Below are 15,619 nucleotides of genomic sequence, written 5' to 3' on the forward strand. Positions count from 1 at the left end.
GGCCGGTCCTAGTGGACCCCCAGGAGCGGACGGCCGGTCCTAGGCCCCTCGTGTGCTCAGCCCTAGATGCTGCACAGCTGTTTTCAAAGCTGGTTGTCCCGATTTGCACTCCCAGCAGCAGTGTGTGGGCGTCCCCATGGAAACGCACCCTCACTGGAGATGTGTGTGTAGTGAGACAGTTAATGCAAAGTTCAGAGCTTTAGCAGAGCCGTCAAAGGACTATCTGTATACATGCTTTACCCTAAATAACCCTCTTCTGGCTTTTGTCACATTCAGTGAGATTTTAAGGGCAGGAACTCTAATCATTCTTTCAGAACCTAGTGTATTATCATTATTCAGATACTCAGCTGGGGATAATTTTGGTGTCTTATTTTATTCTGTTTGATCAGTATTGACATTTTGATTCTTAAGCGTGTATCCTCATCGTATTAAACACAGAAACCTTTAGCAGAGTGAAATATTGATTGCATCCCTGAAAAGTGTGGGTAATGTGGCTCCTCCTGGGCTGTGGGAACTCCTCTCCGGTCCCTTTCAAAGCTACGATGTCCTGTGACCTTTGACCTGGTCCGGAGGCTGAGCCCCTGTTAGGACTGGAACTGTGGGCTGGCAGGCCTGCTGGTTCCTAAGGCAGGCGGAGCTTCCCGCCCTGTAATTCCTCTCTCGGGCCTTTAGTGCCACCTGCAGGTGAGCAGGGCACAAACAATGGGGGTTGATAGTTGCCGCGTGTACGGGGCTGCCCACACTTAAGGGCCTCCATCCCGTGGAGAGCTGGACCCCTGCCCCAGACTTTCCGATTCAGTAGGGGTGGATGGGGCCCGGGAATGTGCATCTCCAGCACATTCCCGGCGGTGCCCCCGTCCAGGGACCCCACTCGGAACCACGGCAGTGGGACGAACCCCTCGAAGGCGAGTGGGAGGCAGGAACGGCCCGCCGCAGGTCGTGCCGTCTGGTGGGCTGGGGAGCCCCCGTCAGCACAGAGTCCGAGGCCAGTCCTCGCAGGTGTGTGTGTGTCGTAAGCCATGCACTTAGGAGGAGACCTGCCTGTCTGGGTGGCACAGAGCTGGTGAAGCTGGGCCCTCGATACAGCAGGCAAGTATTGCGTAGGGTTTTTCTGAGGTGTTTTCTAAGGTAGAGGCAGTGTGTCCTCAGTGTGAGAAAGGCCCTGGGACCTAAAGAGTTTGCTCTGGGCACCAAAAAGTGAGCACATTCACCCACAGGCCTTCACACACGTGTCCGCGAAGTGGACGCAAAGCTACCAACCCTCCAGGACACTGGCTTCCAGAGTTTAATTCAAGTTACCTACCGAGTGGCCTGCATTGTGCACCTCCTGAAGGATATATTCAGATGGACTATTTCAGGTCTTGTTGCCTCTCATTTTCAAATATCTCGGAAAACTAAAGCTGGAAATGGGAAGGGGGACCGGGCAGTGGTCCGACTCGAGGACCAGGTTTTCAGGCTGCCGGCCGGCCTCGTGATTCGGGGGCACAAGGTCTTGTAGTGCGGGACCGTCTGAAGTGTCTCCCCGAGGTGGCCTGGAGTGCTGGCCGAATCGCAGTTTCAGTTACTGTAAGAGACTATTGACATCTCTACTTTTTGGAATATGGTAGAAGTTTCTGTCTCTCTTTGATGCCCTGAAAGTAAATGTTTAAGTCTTACTTTTCATATTTTTCTCTAGTCCAAGTGTTGTGTGCTTATCGGTTCTACTGGTGTGCAGGCCGGCTGGGAACAGGGCCGTCGCTGCCATGACGGATCCCGTTGCTTAGCCATCTCCGCGGAGGCTAGAACCTTGGGAAACCCTGATGTTGTTTGAGGAAGAAAAGGAAGGACAGGAATGATCCCCAGACCACTGGAGCTCATTTGGGCCCTCAGGCTGAAAACACCCCTCAGTCAGACCTCTGGTTAAAAAGCCCTCATTTCAAACTGGACTTAAGATTACATCTTCAGCTATAAAGTTTGGCAATAAATCTATTCCCTTTATTTCATGAGAATATGTGTTAAAGGTGTTTTAGGAAGAGTTGTATTTGTTATTTTCCCCATAGCCAGCCTTAGTAATGCCAGGTTTTGTGGGCAGGGTGCTTTTTGGGAGATAAGAATGCCAGGCCTTCTTATACCTTAGACATTAGACTTTCCCAAGAGAACAATAAAGCTTTTATGTGAGGTGCTGTAATTATCGCAAACAGTGTCAGATTTGTCTCTCCAAATGGAATGCAAAAATGGCATTGACAGCATTTATGAATGCAAGCTGCAGAACTGTGTTCTAATTAAAGGATCAAAAAATCAGATTTAAAAGGAAAAACTGATTATCTTATTCAATGATGGAGAAAATGTATAGTAATATTGTTTCTGATTGGAGTCTTGTAGCTTTGTAATAAGCCCACAAGAAACACCTCTTTGGAAAAAAGGTAAAAGTTTAAAGTATGGGGCAAAGGAAGAACTACATTACTTTACCTCAATGACTTTTCAATGACCCTGAAAAACAGTATATATGTGTGTGTGTGTGTGTGTGTGTGTGTGTGTGTATCTTTTTCCTCCTTTACCTAAGGGCACATGGTTAGTCTCAGAAGAATACGTGAGCAGGTTTTGTCTTTTGTCAACACTGCCTTGAGTGCGTGTTTATGTTTGGAAATACCCCCTGTGGGTCCAAAGCCTCCTTCCACACTGATGGGTTTGTTCACGTGGGAGGAAGTGGCACTTAGCCAGTGATAGGGAACCCGGCCTTCCAGGCACTGATCTTAGACAACCTCTGAATTATTAAGCTCAGCTTCTTGGAAGGTTTGTTGTTTATTCTCCTGCAGGAGGCCAGTTTGAATGGACCACGAGTCTGCCTTAGTGTGGAAATTACTATTTCTTTAATGTGGGGTCAGTGCATCCTAACTGTGTGTTACCAACCTGACTTCCACCCCTCCGGGGGTTCCCTAGTGGCACCCATACTCCTAGCAGGAGCCAGCATGTCGGGCAGGGGCAGGGGTGGGGGGCAGCGCGTGCAAGGACACGTGGAGCTGGGCTCTTGCAGCACCGGGAGGCCCAGGGTTCCTGCGTCTCAGTGAACTTCCTCTTCTCAAACGAACTTCCTCCCAACTGTGGAAAACGGGCTGCACGGTGTCCCCCTCAAACCTCCTGTGTCTGCTGGCAGACGCCGCCCGTCGCCTAGTTCTCACCTTTAACAGGACAGCCTGCTGACTGGCCCCCTTGTGATCACATGTACCCCCAGTGCTGGTTAGCTGCAGCAAGTGGGGAAGGCTGGTGGGTGACTTGTGGGGAGGGAGTGCTTTTCCGGAAGCAGAGGGCGAGAATGGACGGCTTGAAAGCCAGCCACTGCCAGGGCTCAGCGTGCGAGATGGGGCCAGGAGCCCAAGCCACGTGTCTCCTGGCCAGCCCAGCGTTCTGAGTTTCTCAGTTACTGGTCTCTGACAGGCATGCAGGTGTGGCCGAAGTTCACTGTGTGCACGACTGGATTTGGGCTGTAACTATGCCTCCATGACCCACAGCTTATGTCAGTTTTAGGGCGCCATCCCTGAGGGCCCGTGGCCTCTAGCTCTTACACCTGTGCAGTACACAGATGTACAGAATTGTATTTGACCCTCACAGTGACCTTGAAGAGTAATCTAGGCAAACTTCATTATCACCATTTTGCAAGACTCCGAGAAGTCACATAGTCTGTCCAGCACACAAAATAAATTAAGTGGCAAAGACTGTTGCTTCCCCAGGCCTCCAGGACCCTGCTTGTGCCAGAAGCCATCCTGCTGAATGGCCCCTCCTTGCAACTCCAGCCCCAGGCCCTCCCACTCCCACTGTGTTGTGCACAGTGCACTTGTGTTCCGACACTCCACTCAGCTGCAAACACTCCACTCTCCACCTTCAGGTGAGATAGACTTCAACAGGACAAAAATTGTTCCTGGACACAAAGAGGGATATTTTATAATGATGACAAGGTTAGTCTGTTAGAATGATACAACAATTATAAATATACATACATCAATGACAGAGCTCAACATACATGAACCAAAAACAGACAGAATTAAAGGGAGTAATGGACAATTGAACAATAAGAGTGGGTGATTTCAATAACCCATTTTCAATATGGATAAAACAACGAGGAAGAAGATTGTCAAGGGAGCAGAAGGCTTGGCCAGTCCTGTAAACCAGCTCGGCCTAGCGGCCACGTGCAACATATACTTACTTTTATCCCGCCGACAGTTTCTGCCTCCGGCTGGGCACAGACATCGCTGCCTGTGGTGTGGTGCCTGGTTAGTCGGCCACCTTCCTGTGTGTGGTCTGGGGTCTCATCCACTCCGGAACCTTTTTTACCGCCTTCCTATCTTCTTTTGGATTGAGAATTATTTTCATGAGTCTGTTCCTGCCCCTTTGTTCTCTTATTAGTGACAGCGCTCTTTGTTTATTTTTCACGGCCGCTTTGGGGTTTATTCCACAGGTTGATCCATCACGTCCACCCCAAGCAATCCACAACCCTCCCGGACAGCATAAAAACTGCGGTCTGCGCTCAGTCCTCCCCTCCTGGCCTCCGTGCTGTCGTTCCCTTTATTCAGGCATGTTGTAAACCCTGCACTAAAATGTTCTTTTTGTTTAGCCAATGGTCTTTAAAGAGATTTAAATAATAAAAAAACATCCTCGTTTATGTACCACGAAGTCCCCATTACCATCATATCTTCACCTAGTGTCCCAGTCCACCTGCCAGGACTGGCTTTAGCTCCTTGAGCTGAGGGTCCGCTGGTGATTGTTCCTTTCAGCCCTTGTATGTCTGAAAAAGTCTATATTTATCACATTCATATTTCAAAGGTATTTTCTTTGGATTCGTCAAGTTTTCTTTTAATAGTTGAAAGGTGTTCCTTCATTACCTCTGGCCCTCATTGTTTCTGACAAGAAATCCACTGCCATTTTTAGCTTCCATCTTCGATCTTCTATACTTCAGGTGTTTTTCTCTGACTGCTTTTAAGATTTTCTCTTTTTTTCCTAGTTTTGAGCTGTTGATTCTGGCGTAGAGTTTATTCCTGTTTCTTGTGCCCTGGCTTCGTGGAACTTCTTGGGTTTGTGGTCTTCATCAAATTTGAGGACATCCAGCTGCGCTTCCCCCAGGACGCTGTCGGTGCCCTACAGCCTCATTTCAGGAGCCGCAGCTTTGCACACTTTCCTAGGATGTGTGAATCATCCCCAGTTCATGGATACTCTCCGTTTATTTTTAATTCTTTTTTCTCTGTGTTTCTATTTTAGGTAATTTCTGCTGCTGTCCTCAAGCTCATTAATCTTCTGCCACTAATTTCATCTCATGTGTTTTTCCTCAATTTGGGTCTTTTAAAAAAGTCCTTACTTAACTTTTTGTGCATGAGAAATACCATTTTTAATACCCTTGTCTGCTCGTTCTAACATCTGTGTCTAATAGCAAAACCCACTCTCAGTAATTGGATTCCTTATTTTTCTCATTATTGGCCATATTTTTCTGCTTGTTTGAATGCCTAGTAATATTCGATTAGGTGCCAGACATTGTGAATTTCACCCTTTTGGCTGGCGAATATTTTGGTATTCCTACAAACAGTCTTGAGCCTCCTTCTGGGACACAGTGAAAGTGCCTGAAAGCAGTTTCATCCCTTTGGGTCTTGCTTTTAAAATGAGTGTGGCAGGATCAGAGCAGCATTTAGGCTGGGCTGGCAGCTCCCTCCCTCTGAGGAAGACCCTCCTGAATCCTGCCCTGTGCCCTCTGAACCATGAGCCTTCCCAGCCGCCTGGGAGCAGGCCTGGCTCCGGCTCTAAGTGAGCAGGGGTCTCTTTTCAGAGGGACTGCTCCTGCCCTCAGGTGGCTCCAGTGCTCGTGGAATACAAAGCCGTTCCCTCGGCAGATACAAGATTTCTTTCTTTGTAGCGCTCTGCTTTCAGTTTGCCGACCTGTGAGCTGTAGCCCTGGTGCCTCCAGACCTCTGGGCTCCGTCCCTTCAGCTCAGGGAGCCCACCGGGCCTCTCCCGGGCTCCACAGTCCTGTGCTCTGGGAGTTCACGGGGCTCAGCGCAACTGGTTCCCACCTCTCCCCGTCCTGCGTGCTCCATGTCCAGTGTCATGTAAATAGTTGTGTTGTGTATTTTGGGGTTTTATTTTGGTTGCTTTGGATGAGGGGGTAAATTGGTTTCCTGTTACTTCACTTGGTTGCAAGTGGGAATTTCAAAATCAGGGTGTTTTTTCTTTATGTATTTAATACCATGGGTATTTTAAGAAGAAAGTTGTATTTTAACCATTGGTGAGCAAGCCCGTCTCTAGTTTTGCTTGCTCTGTTTAAGTTTATGAAGCTCTGAAATGGTGGGGAGGGCGTGGGGGCCGCAGAAACCAAGTCCAGGGTGCACTGCCTTCCCTTCCCAGCTCCACCGCCCCCCTTGCCTTTTGCAGAGTCTCTGAATTAGCTCTGATGGTGTACGTGCAGTTGTCGGGGGGCTTCATGCTTTGACTTGCGTGATTCAAACTTCGGCAGTGAAATGTTGCAGAGGAAACATAATGAGGGATTCCCCTCACTGGATATTAAAGTGCCTTTTAGGGCTGCAGTCATTAAAATATTGAAGTAGGGTGCAACACAGACACAGATTGGTGGACCAAAATAGACTGTCCATGGCGGACTTTAAATGTCTGAACACAGCATAAAGGAATCTCTGTGATGACGGTCATTCAATAGGTGGTGTTGGCACAACTGGACAATTTCTGGAAAAATGTCTTGGGCGGATCTCCTCATTTCTTAGACCCGGGTGCATCCAGATAGGTTAGCGGTGCGAGCTAAAGACATGAGTAGAACATGTAGGCGATTCATGCAATTTGAGCAAGAGAGGTATGACATGGAAGGAGCAGCCATACAGACAATACTGACATGAGTGCACAAAGAATTTGTCTTCCACTCAGCAAAAAAAGCCCAGTAGATACAGAGTTGATGTCCTTCCTGAGCAAAGACACCTCACAGAGCAGTAGAAGGAAGGCGAATGCCTCCCTGAAGGTGGGCCAAGGACGTGGTCAGGTGGCCACATTTAGGGGCAAGAAAGATACACGTCCAGCAAACAAACAAACATTTATTTTAGGGATGTTCTACTTACGATAATCATAGCAGTAAAAAATAGTACAACTATCGGTTGTTATGTGTCTAAATATGTTCAGAACTTTCAACAGATTAGTTGATCTCATGTTCATGTTCTCATCATCCCTTTGTCAGGGTGACAACTGAGGACCCACAGGGCCTGTGCAGGTGGATGAATCCCAGTTATAACCCAGGCCATCTGACTACAGTCCTGCCCCGTAGCACATCCCACAAACTAAAACTACCTAAAATTCCACTGCAGCTTTCAGAGAAATTCGTGATTTGCTCAAGGTCACACAGTTTGCAAGCAGGAAAATTGAGTTAGCGAGTTTTAGAAAGAAAAATCATGTAAGCAGAGAAAAAGGGTGAAATAAAGAAGGCGAGCAATAAATGCCCTAATTTACAAACTCGTCATCTCTCCCCAGAACATTTAAAAGAGGCTTCAAAGAGGACGAGAAGTGGGCTCTTCTTTGCGAAGCTGCCTAACCCAGGTTCGGGTAAGCTGCCCTACCCCCTCCTTCTTCCCTGGGAGCTCTTAGCGGTACGGCGGCATCGCAGACATGCGCTGGCGACCTGACCGGTCCTCTCGGGGGGTTCACCACACGACATGTTCCTTTTCCTTGTTTTCATCCACAGAACCGTTCATGCATCAGAAATGCTGGCAAACAAAAGTAGCATTTTGACTTCTCTCTGAGAACAGATGAATTTTCTTTGGCTTTATTAGACCAGTCACCCAACATTAGTCTCCATTTATGTTTGTCCTGTGTCATAACGTAAAATAAACAGAGGAAAGAAGAACCCTTTTACTTGACATGCCAAGATTTTGCGTAGTTTTTATTTTTAGCTCCACATTTCTTATTTTATTCTGACCAAGAGGTAGTTTTTCCACTGCCAAAGGGTGTTTTTTTTTGGTGGAGAGCATTGCATAGTGGAGAGACACATAGTTTACTGGAAGTGATTTTATTTTAACTGTATATCCAGAGCATTTTGTTTCCTAATTTTTAGGCAAAAATATTAGAATACTATAAATATGTAGTAATATTGGCGATACCATTTACGAGGAACTGTTTTTCCATCAATTTGTTTTACAAGATTTATGTTATAAGGTTATTATTAATTTTATAAGGTGTTGAGTAGTTAGCAAATTTGACACTTGATGACGGACACATCCCCGTGGGTGGAACACAGGGCCAGAGGCAAGGGGGAGCCGATGCTTGGTGCCTCATTGATGGTTAGAAGCAACGAGGGAGACGACAGTGCCTGCATTTCTCCAGTTTTCTTTCCTCAAAATGGAATTGAGTGCACCTGGTCAGCTGTATTATTTAGAACTGTGAATGATGCATAAGACTGTGTTGGGGTGAGAATTACTGTTCAGAGAACTTTCAGGGAGCAGTAAAGGTTCTAAAGTATTCAACAAAAGTAAAGGTACAGACAAAGTCAGCCTCTTGTAAAATTTCCATTTTATCTAAATGTCCACAGACAACAAAGGAGCAAATGTTTTATTTGCTACATCGACTGGGGAAAAATACATGTTAACATTTGCTGAACACTTACTGTGGGCCAAATATACATTGTCTGAGGACCTTTATTTGTATTCTGTTTTTTTAATCCTTATAAAGGTTGGGAGGTAGGGTCAGTGTTATTCCCATTTTGCAGATACGGACACGGACATAGAAAAGCTTACTTAGCTTTTCCAAGAGCAAGCACCCAGTGCACAGCAGAGATAGGTTCCAACTCAGAGAGCTAGGCTGTTTAGGGAAAACCCACTCATCAGCGAGCCCTGGCCCTTCCCACTGAGAGCAGGCCTGTGGGGTCTGCGGGCTGCCCTGCCCAGGCCCTGCATGTGGGGAGCCCCATGGAGCCTGGTGCACCTGGCTGGACCACTAGGCTTGGGTAGTTCAAGAGCGGGTTTTCCCTCCTGATCTGATGGAGGATTCAGTGAGAGCTTTGTGCCAGTTAAGATAAGTGATTTGCACTTTTATTTATTGGTTTAAGTTCAGTGAGGATTGCAGAGCTGGAAAACAGGCATCTGTGTGTAATAGCTGTCAGTGTTCCTCAGAGGCAGTGTGTATAGAATATATCTGTGTATGTTTATGTTCAAATTAGGAACATTCCTCAGACCCATTGGATAGGCTTGATGTGTGTGTGTGTGTGTGTATGAGAAAACTAACAAATAAAAAACAGATTTGTCTTAACAGGAGAAGGAGCCATTTACTTGTTCAATATGTGCCTGCAGCAGTTGTTTGAAATAAAAGTTTTCAAGGAAAAGCACCACTCCTGGTTCATAAATCAGTCCGTCCAATCAGGTAAGTGACTGGGGTGTGTATTTTCATTAACTAAACACGTATTCTAGCCTCTTCATCCTTCACACATGGGGGACGGGTCTCTCTGCCTGGCTTGGAGTCTGGCCCGTGGTTCAGCCGCCTTGACATCAGAGCAGGTTTTAATCAGGAGAAAGGAAAGGACATTTGAGTGTTTAAATCAGTGCCTGTGTGCCTTAGGTAGCAGTAGATCTGAAACTGAGGCCTCTGTGCCCTGAACCCTGGCACGTCCTCTGTCAGGATCGAAGGGCCTCTGTCTGCACAGTGTCCATTGTGCTCGGTGGGGACTCTGCTCTGTTAGCCACGTCTAGGATGTTCCTTTGCAAATGGACACGATACAGATTCTAAAATGGGACAGAATGGAACAGACTTTTTCATGGTTTGTCACATGAATTACTGCTGCCCCCCGCAGCCCCCTAACACACACACCCCTCCCTGCCCAGGCCCAGAATCCCATTTCTGTAATGTTCCCCCAGTGTGGGGAAAGGCCCCCAAGTGCTGCTCGGATGGCGCTGGGAGGGGCTGGCCATCCTGGGGCAGCCAGGCCCACTCACTGCAGCTCGTCCCACTGTTCCTAGAGTGCTTCCTAGTTCTAAGCCCTCTGCTTCCTGCTGACCGTGTGGACGCCGCAGGGCTAGGGTGGAAGGGCCCCCTTGTCTTTCTTCCAAGGCAGTCCAGAAGAGGGGCTTACGGCTGGTGATAAATCTCACACACCTAAGCGATGAGATCTGAAGTGGTTTTCAGTTGCCAAAATGCGGCGTCCATCTGTGCACAGCCTGGTGGGTGGAAAGTGCACATTTGCTTTCCTTTCTGCTGCTCTACCTGCTCGATCGGTAAGAAGGAGCCTGCCAACTTCTGATGCGACCACTTGCCATTGGGTTTAGCCTGGAAAATACTGGGAGCCGGGGATTCGTCATCTCTCCTGCACTGAGTTGGAACCTGCTTTTCTCTTTTTAACAGACCTTATTTTTAAGAGTAGTTAATCTTTTCACAGCAAAGATACCTGCTTTTTTCATCATTGTCTTCTTTTTGAACTTCACCTTGAAGAAAGAGCTGTTTTTAAGAATGGGCAGCAGAATATTGCTTTCAGACCTAGAAACCCGTTCCTCGTTTCTGAATTTAACAGATGACTCATGTAAAATGAGCTTAGAGCTTTTGATGCTTTTTATTTCATAAATTTCTCTTCTACTTTTTAAAATATAATCAACTAATGTCAAAATATGAAATCACTTCCTTAATTCTTTCTTTATTTGCTATGAAATGGACTCATATAGGTAGTTAGGGTCAGAATTTCTTGGTTGCTCTGTTGGAGAACAGAAGTCGGCATGTGTGTCTCTGAAGCCAGATGACAACCATGCAGAAAAATGTCTCTGTTCCACATGACGGAGCCTCTTCTTGCTCCCTTCCCTGGAAGGAGTTGGGGTGCTGGGACGGAGCGCGGTGGGGGCGGGTGGGGTGCACGGCTTGCTCTCGACCCGCCTTTTCCCTTTGCAGCCTGGCAATGCTGTTGCTCCTCCTGCAGGGCTTCGTTTCTTATGTTCAATCCCGTTAGACTCCCACCCTTTTGCCTGTTCCTTCTGGGGTTGGGGGATGGCAGAAGGTCTGGGGTAGGTAGCGACCCCCTGAGCCTAGAGGCATTGGCAGTTCAGAGCTGTGATCCCGCAGACCCTGCAGACTGTAGAAGGGGCGGCATTTGGAGAGAGTAACACTGCTTCCCATGGCGTCGTCCTCAAAAGCACAGAAATCTACTGCAGGTTTCCAGATAGACTCATACAGGTCTGCTGATGTTTGCCTGGCTCACATTCTATCTGTATTACCTCCAACCCTTGCTTTTGGGGGCAGTGGGGAGGACCTCTGTTAAAAATTATTTCTAAAGAAAAATTAAAAGGAAAGTTAAAGGTCAGTATCAGCATCTTGGCTGCCCTGTCCACACAGGGATTTGAGGCTCCTTGGAGTAAAATTTCATGGACCACATTCTGCCTTTGAGAGAATCACATAGAATTTGGGTCTGTTGTAAGAGCTTCTGAATTTGGAGTTTCCCATAGTTTTCAATGAGCGGTTTCACTTTGGGATTAAGATGAAATGACTTAAATTGTCTTTCCAAGTACATTTAGTTCCCTTTGTTCTTGTTCTCATCTCCAGGAGGTCTTCTCCACTTTGTCACACCCATGGACCCTCTGTTTCTGCTTCTCCACTACCTTGTAAAGGCCGATAAAGAGGTGAGTCTCTCCATTCACCGTATTAACAGCAAGGAAACAGGGTAGAATGTTTTTGCTTTATCTCCCCTCGCTTCCTTTTCCTGACCCCTCCTGGGAAGTGTGTGACCCGCTGTGCTATGCACCTTGCTTTTTGGATGAAGCAATGAACATTTTACCACTAAGGACCTGTTAGTCTTAAAATATCTTACAGGTGCAAAGGAACTGGCCTCAGGCCTTAGGAGAAGAAAGAAGACTTGCACTCTCATTTTCTTCTCTGTGAGAAACTGTGAAATAGGTAACTAGCCATGCCTAACGAGGACAAGCTCGCTGGGGGACGGTCTGGTTACAACTTAAGGAATATCAGATAGACAGAATTTGCCTTTGTAATAAAAAGGCAGTGCTCCATAATAGTTTCAGGCAGACCTTCTGAAGCACTGTGGTCTCAGGGCCCCTCTACGTTCCTGAACATTATCAAGAATCCTGAGGAGTTTTTGTTTCTGTGAGTTTTGTGTATCAATATTTACTACATTAGGAATTAAAACTGAGAACTTTAAAAATAAATTTAATTTATATAAAAATAATAATACAAGGCCCCATACATGTTAACATGGTATGTTTTTAATGAAAACAGTAAAATTCAGAGAAGAACGTGGCACTGTTCTACATTTTTGCAAGCCTTTCTGATGTTGGCTTAGCAGGAGAGAGCTGGGTTCCCCTGTCTGGTTCTGGTTCCAGTCTGGTTCCGTATTCTGTTTTGACAGAGGTATCTGAGTCATGTGCAGCCTCACAGATGTGGAGTCAGAAAAGGGAGTCTATAAAAGCCTTTTCAGACAACTGTGGATATTCTTTGATACTACAAATGGCAACAGGGCTGATTCCTTAAAAGGCAGTTGCCATGTGCAACCTGGAGCCTGCAGTGAACATCCCACACTGTTGATAAAATCCGTTGGTCCATCTCGCACTGAGAATGGGTTTTTTTTTTTTACCAATGTGTGACTTTGTAATATTGTTTCACTGAATTATGCTGGTCTTCGGAATGTTGACGCATCTCATACACACACACACTCACCTTCATCGATGTCACCACTGTTACCATCAGAAAACTCTGACTATTGGGAATCGGCCACAGTGGCAGATATAGGTTTTCTACAATTCCAATTTTTAACTGAAAGTTAAAATTTTTATGGCGACAGGCAGTGACAGGTTCCCTTCACTGAGTTCTGCCTAATATCCACGTCTGGGTCACTGTGGCCCCCTGGCTGTGAGTGTAAAGGGAGTGATGACTTAAAGTGCCGGCTCCTGACGCGCTGAAAGAGGGACGCAGGCCAGACCCTTGCCTTTTACAAAGTCCGCTCTTCGGAGCTCACCATTAGGCACGTCCACTTCTCTGGCTCTAGTTAAGTTAAGAAAAAATAGACCTAAGTGGGAAGAAGAACGTTCTGAGCTTCTGTGTCCCATGCTCTGGCCCGCGGCCACCAGCCCCCTGCACCTGCCTGGGGAGCCCGCGGCCCTGTGCCCACCCTCTGATCGTCTCCCACCCGCTAGGGTCTGCCTGGTGGCCCTGCGGGAGGCGGCTCACCTGACAGCCTCCGTTGGGTTGTGCTTTAACTTTCTTCAGTCCTGGAGTGAGGCTGGAGGGATGCCTCCCTGGACTTGACCTGGGCTGACTCCAGGGGGGTGGTTGGGCCTCCCGGTCCCTTCCAGAGCCCTGCACCTGTGTCCCTGGCTGGCTCACCTAGTGGGTGGCAGGAGTCACACTGCATGGAATCCAGGGCTCTCGGCACATCCATCAGGCCGTTGCAGGTCAGGGCTGGAGCCTGTCCCCGGCTCGGGATTCCTTAGGTGCAATAAGTGGCTTGGAGCTCGGCCTAAATGTCCCACAAGGAGGCGCTCTGTCTTCTTGTCCCTAGCTGGTGAGCCTGACCCTGGGGCGCTGGCATTCTGACCGACTGGAGTTTTTTTCCAGGGGAAGTTTCAGCCCCTGCATCAGGTTGTGGTGGACGACGTGTTTCCAAACTGCACCTTGTTGCTCAAACTTCCTGAACTTGAAAAGTTACTTCGACACGTGACAGAGGACAAAGGTATAGTATGTGGCCTTTGAAATCGGGCCTCTGGCTGCAAAACCAGCTGGGCAGCTGCGACAGGGCCGCCCGCTGGCCATGGGGAGCTGTCACTCAGCTCGTTGCTGCCCTCCAGCACTGTCCTCTGTTGCATTGGGGTCTTTGGTCTTTAACATTCCAGCCAGTGAACTGTGGTGGCCTGGCACCTGCGGGGCCCAGGCGTGAGGTTTGGGCTTTTGCCTCAGTTCTTTGAAATAGTCTGTGACTAGGTAAGACTCTTAACTGCTCCCTGCCTCAGATTTCCCATTTGTAAAATTATGTAAAACTCACACCTTGCTGATTCAAGAAACATTACTGAGCACTCCTAAGAGGCATATGTTAAGCATTAGAGGCAGGCTGTAGGGTTAGTCTGAATTACATTTTGCCTTACTGTCATTAAAAAAGAAAGAAAAATTTGAAACCTAGGGGGTTTAGAAAACTGGTGTGTGTGTGTGTGTGTGTGTGTGTATAAAGGCTGATAATATATCTGCTTTAAAGTACATGAGCAGGTAAAGCAATTTTTTAAAATAAAAATTTTAAGGTACAGAAAAACTCAGGAAAAGCTATAGATATTTGTATGCAACCGCAGTGATCAACAAATACTAATATTAATACTTTGTTATGTTTGCTTCATATCTTTTTGGGGGAAGACTCCTTTAGGGCCATCTGGTAATCCAATTTCAGAATCTGATGGTTTACAAGGAAGATTAAACATATATTTGCTATATAGTTTAGAACAAATCGTTCAAACTTTTCAGCATCCTTGACCTGTAAGAGGAAGAGTGGAGAGTATGCCCCATATTCTGCCACACATTGGAATTTGTATTTCACAGAGTTGTTCTAAATCATACATAAAGCTTCCATTCCCTTAGCTCTATAGTGTTGAAATTTCGGAGTGACCAGCCTGTGAACATTACTTAAGTATTGCAGTTAATATTATCTAGTATCTACCATATATATAAAAATGCTACTGGAATTAAATGATGTACAGGTAACCAATGCTCAGAAAATACTGGATATATAGTGCTTGCTTAGTGCTAGTAAGTCTTCTGAATTAGAAATTTTTAATTCTTTGCTGATGTTTAAGTACTAGATACACTGCTAAGTGACCAGTACACATTTGTTTGATGGCCCATTGATAAATATATATTCCCAAAAAGGGAGACAGGCAGGGAGGCCTAGAGGGCTTTGCGGCTTAAGAACGGTCGGCTCCCGGCCACGCAGTGAGCTCTGTGTTCAGTGCCTCATGACCTTGTTTTATAACTGCCTTGGGCACTGCAGCTATTTGAGTTTGGTTGATTACCATTTGTAAGTTGGTGCTTGGTTCCATCCCGTATATTTTACTGCTAGGATTTTAAGCAAAGAGGACAGTCAAGGGGTGGGCAGGCGGCAGCTGTGATGAAGCAAAGATAAGAAAGCTGGTGGTGTTTAAACATCATCCTTTGCCCTGACACTGTGCAGATAGAGGGGCCCTGAAACACTCCAGTTCCCCAGGTAGCTGGGTCGACACCAGACTCCACGCGCTGCCTCCGAAGTCTGTGGCATTATGATCCCCGTGAGGTTTATGAGAACCTTCCCCCCTTGCCTCCTGCGGAACAAACCCAGCCAGGGGCACTTGTGTCCTGAATGGTGACAACAGAGACCTTAGATCACAGCCTGCTTTCCTGGTGAAGGAGACCACGTGTCTGTGTCTGTGAGCTCCAGGGCTCAGCGCAATTCTCGCCAGGGAAGCTGGCGTGCAGGAGAGACAGCAGAAAAGAGCTGACATCCGGGGTGACGCTGTGTCATGTTGCAAGCAAAAGCCGCACTACACTGGCCGGAGGGGCTATTGGGAAGTGCCAGGAAACTACCCTGGTTAAATGCCCCAAGTACAGTTGCCAAGCTTCTGTCCCCAGGGGGCAGGGAAAGAAAGAGGCCGCGTGAGTCGCTCTGTTACAGAAA

General features: G+C 47.2%; 1 protein-coding gene across 1 annotated transcript in view; it reads left to right on the forward strand.

Moving 5' to 3' along the window:
- The window catches only part of RNASEH2B (ribonuclease H2 subunit B), a 40,952-nt gene that overhangs the window by 839 nt on the left and 24,494 nt on the right, over positions 1–15,619 (forward strand). Inside the window, exons 2-5 of the mRNA XM_036904839.2 lie at positions 7,486–7,557; positions 9,259–9,366; positions 11,524–11,600; positions 13,546–13,660. Coding sequence (XP_036760734.2) covers positions 7,486–7,557; positions 9,259–9,366; positions 11,524–11,600; positions 13,546–13,660 — 372 coding nt within the window. The remainder of the gene's footprint in view (positions 1–7,485; positions 7,558–9,258; positions 9,367–11,523; positions 11,601–13,545; positions 13,661–15,619) is intronic.

The sequence above is a fragment of the Manis pentadactyla genome, chromosome 2 (assembly GCF_030020395.1).
Source record: "Manis pentadactyla isolate mManPen7 chromosome 2, mManPen7.hap1, whole genome shotgun sequence".
Classification (NCBI taxonomy): domain Eukaryota; kingdom Metazoa; phylum Chordata; class Mammalia; order Pholidota; family Manidae; genus Manis; species Manis pentadactyla.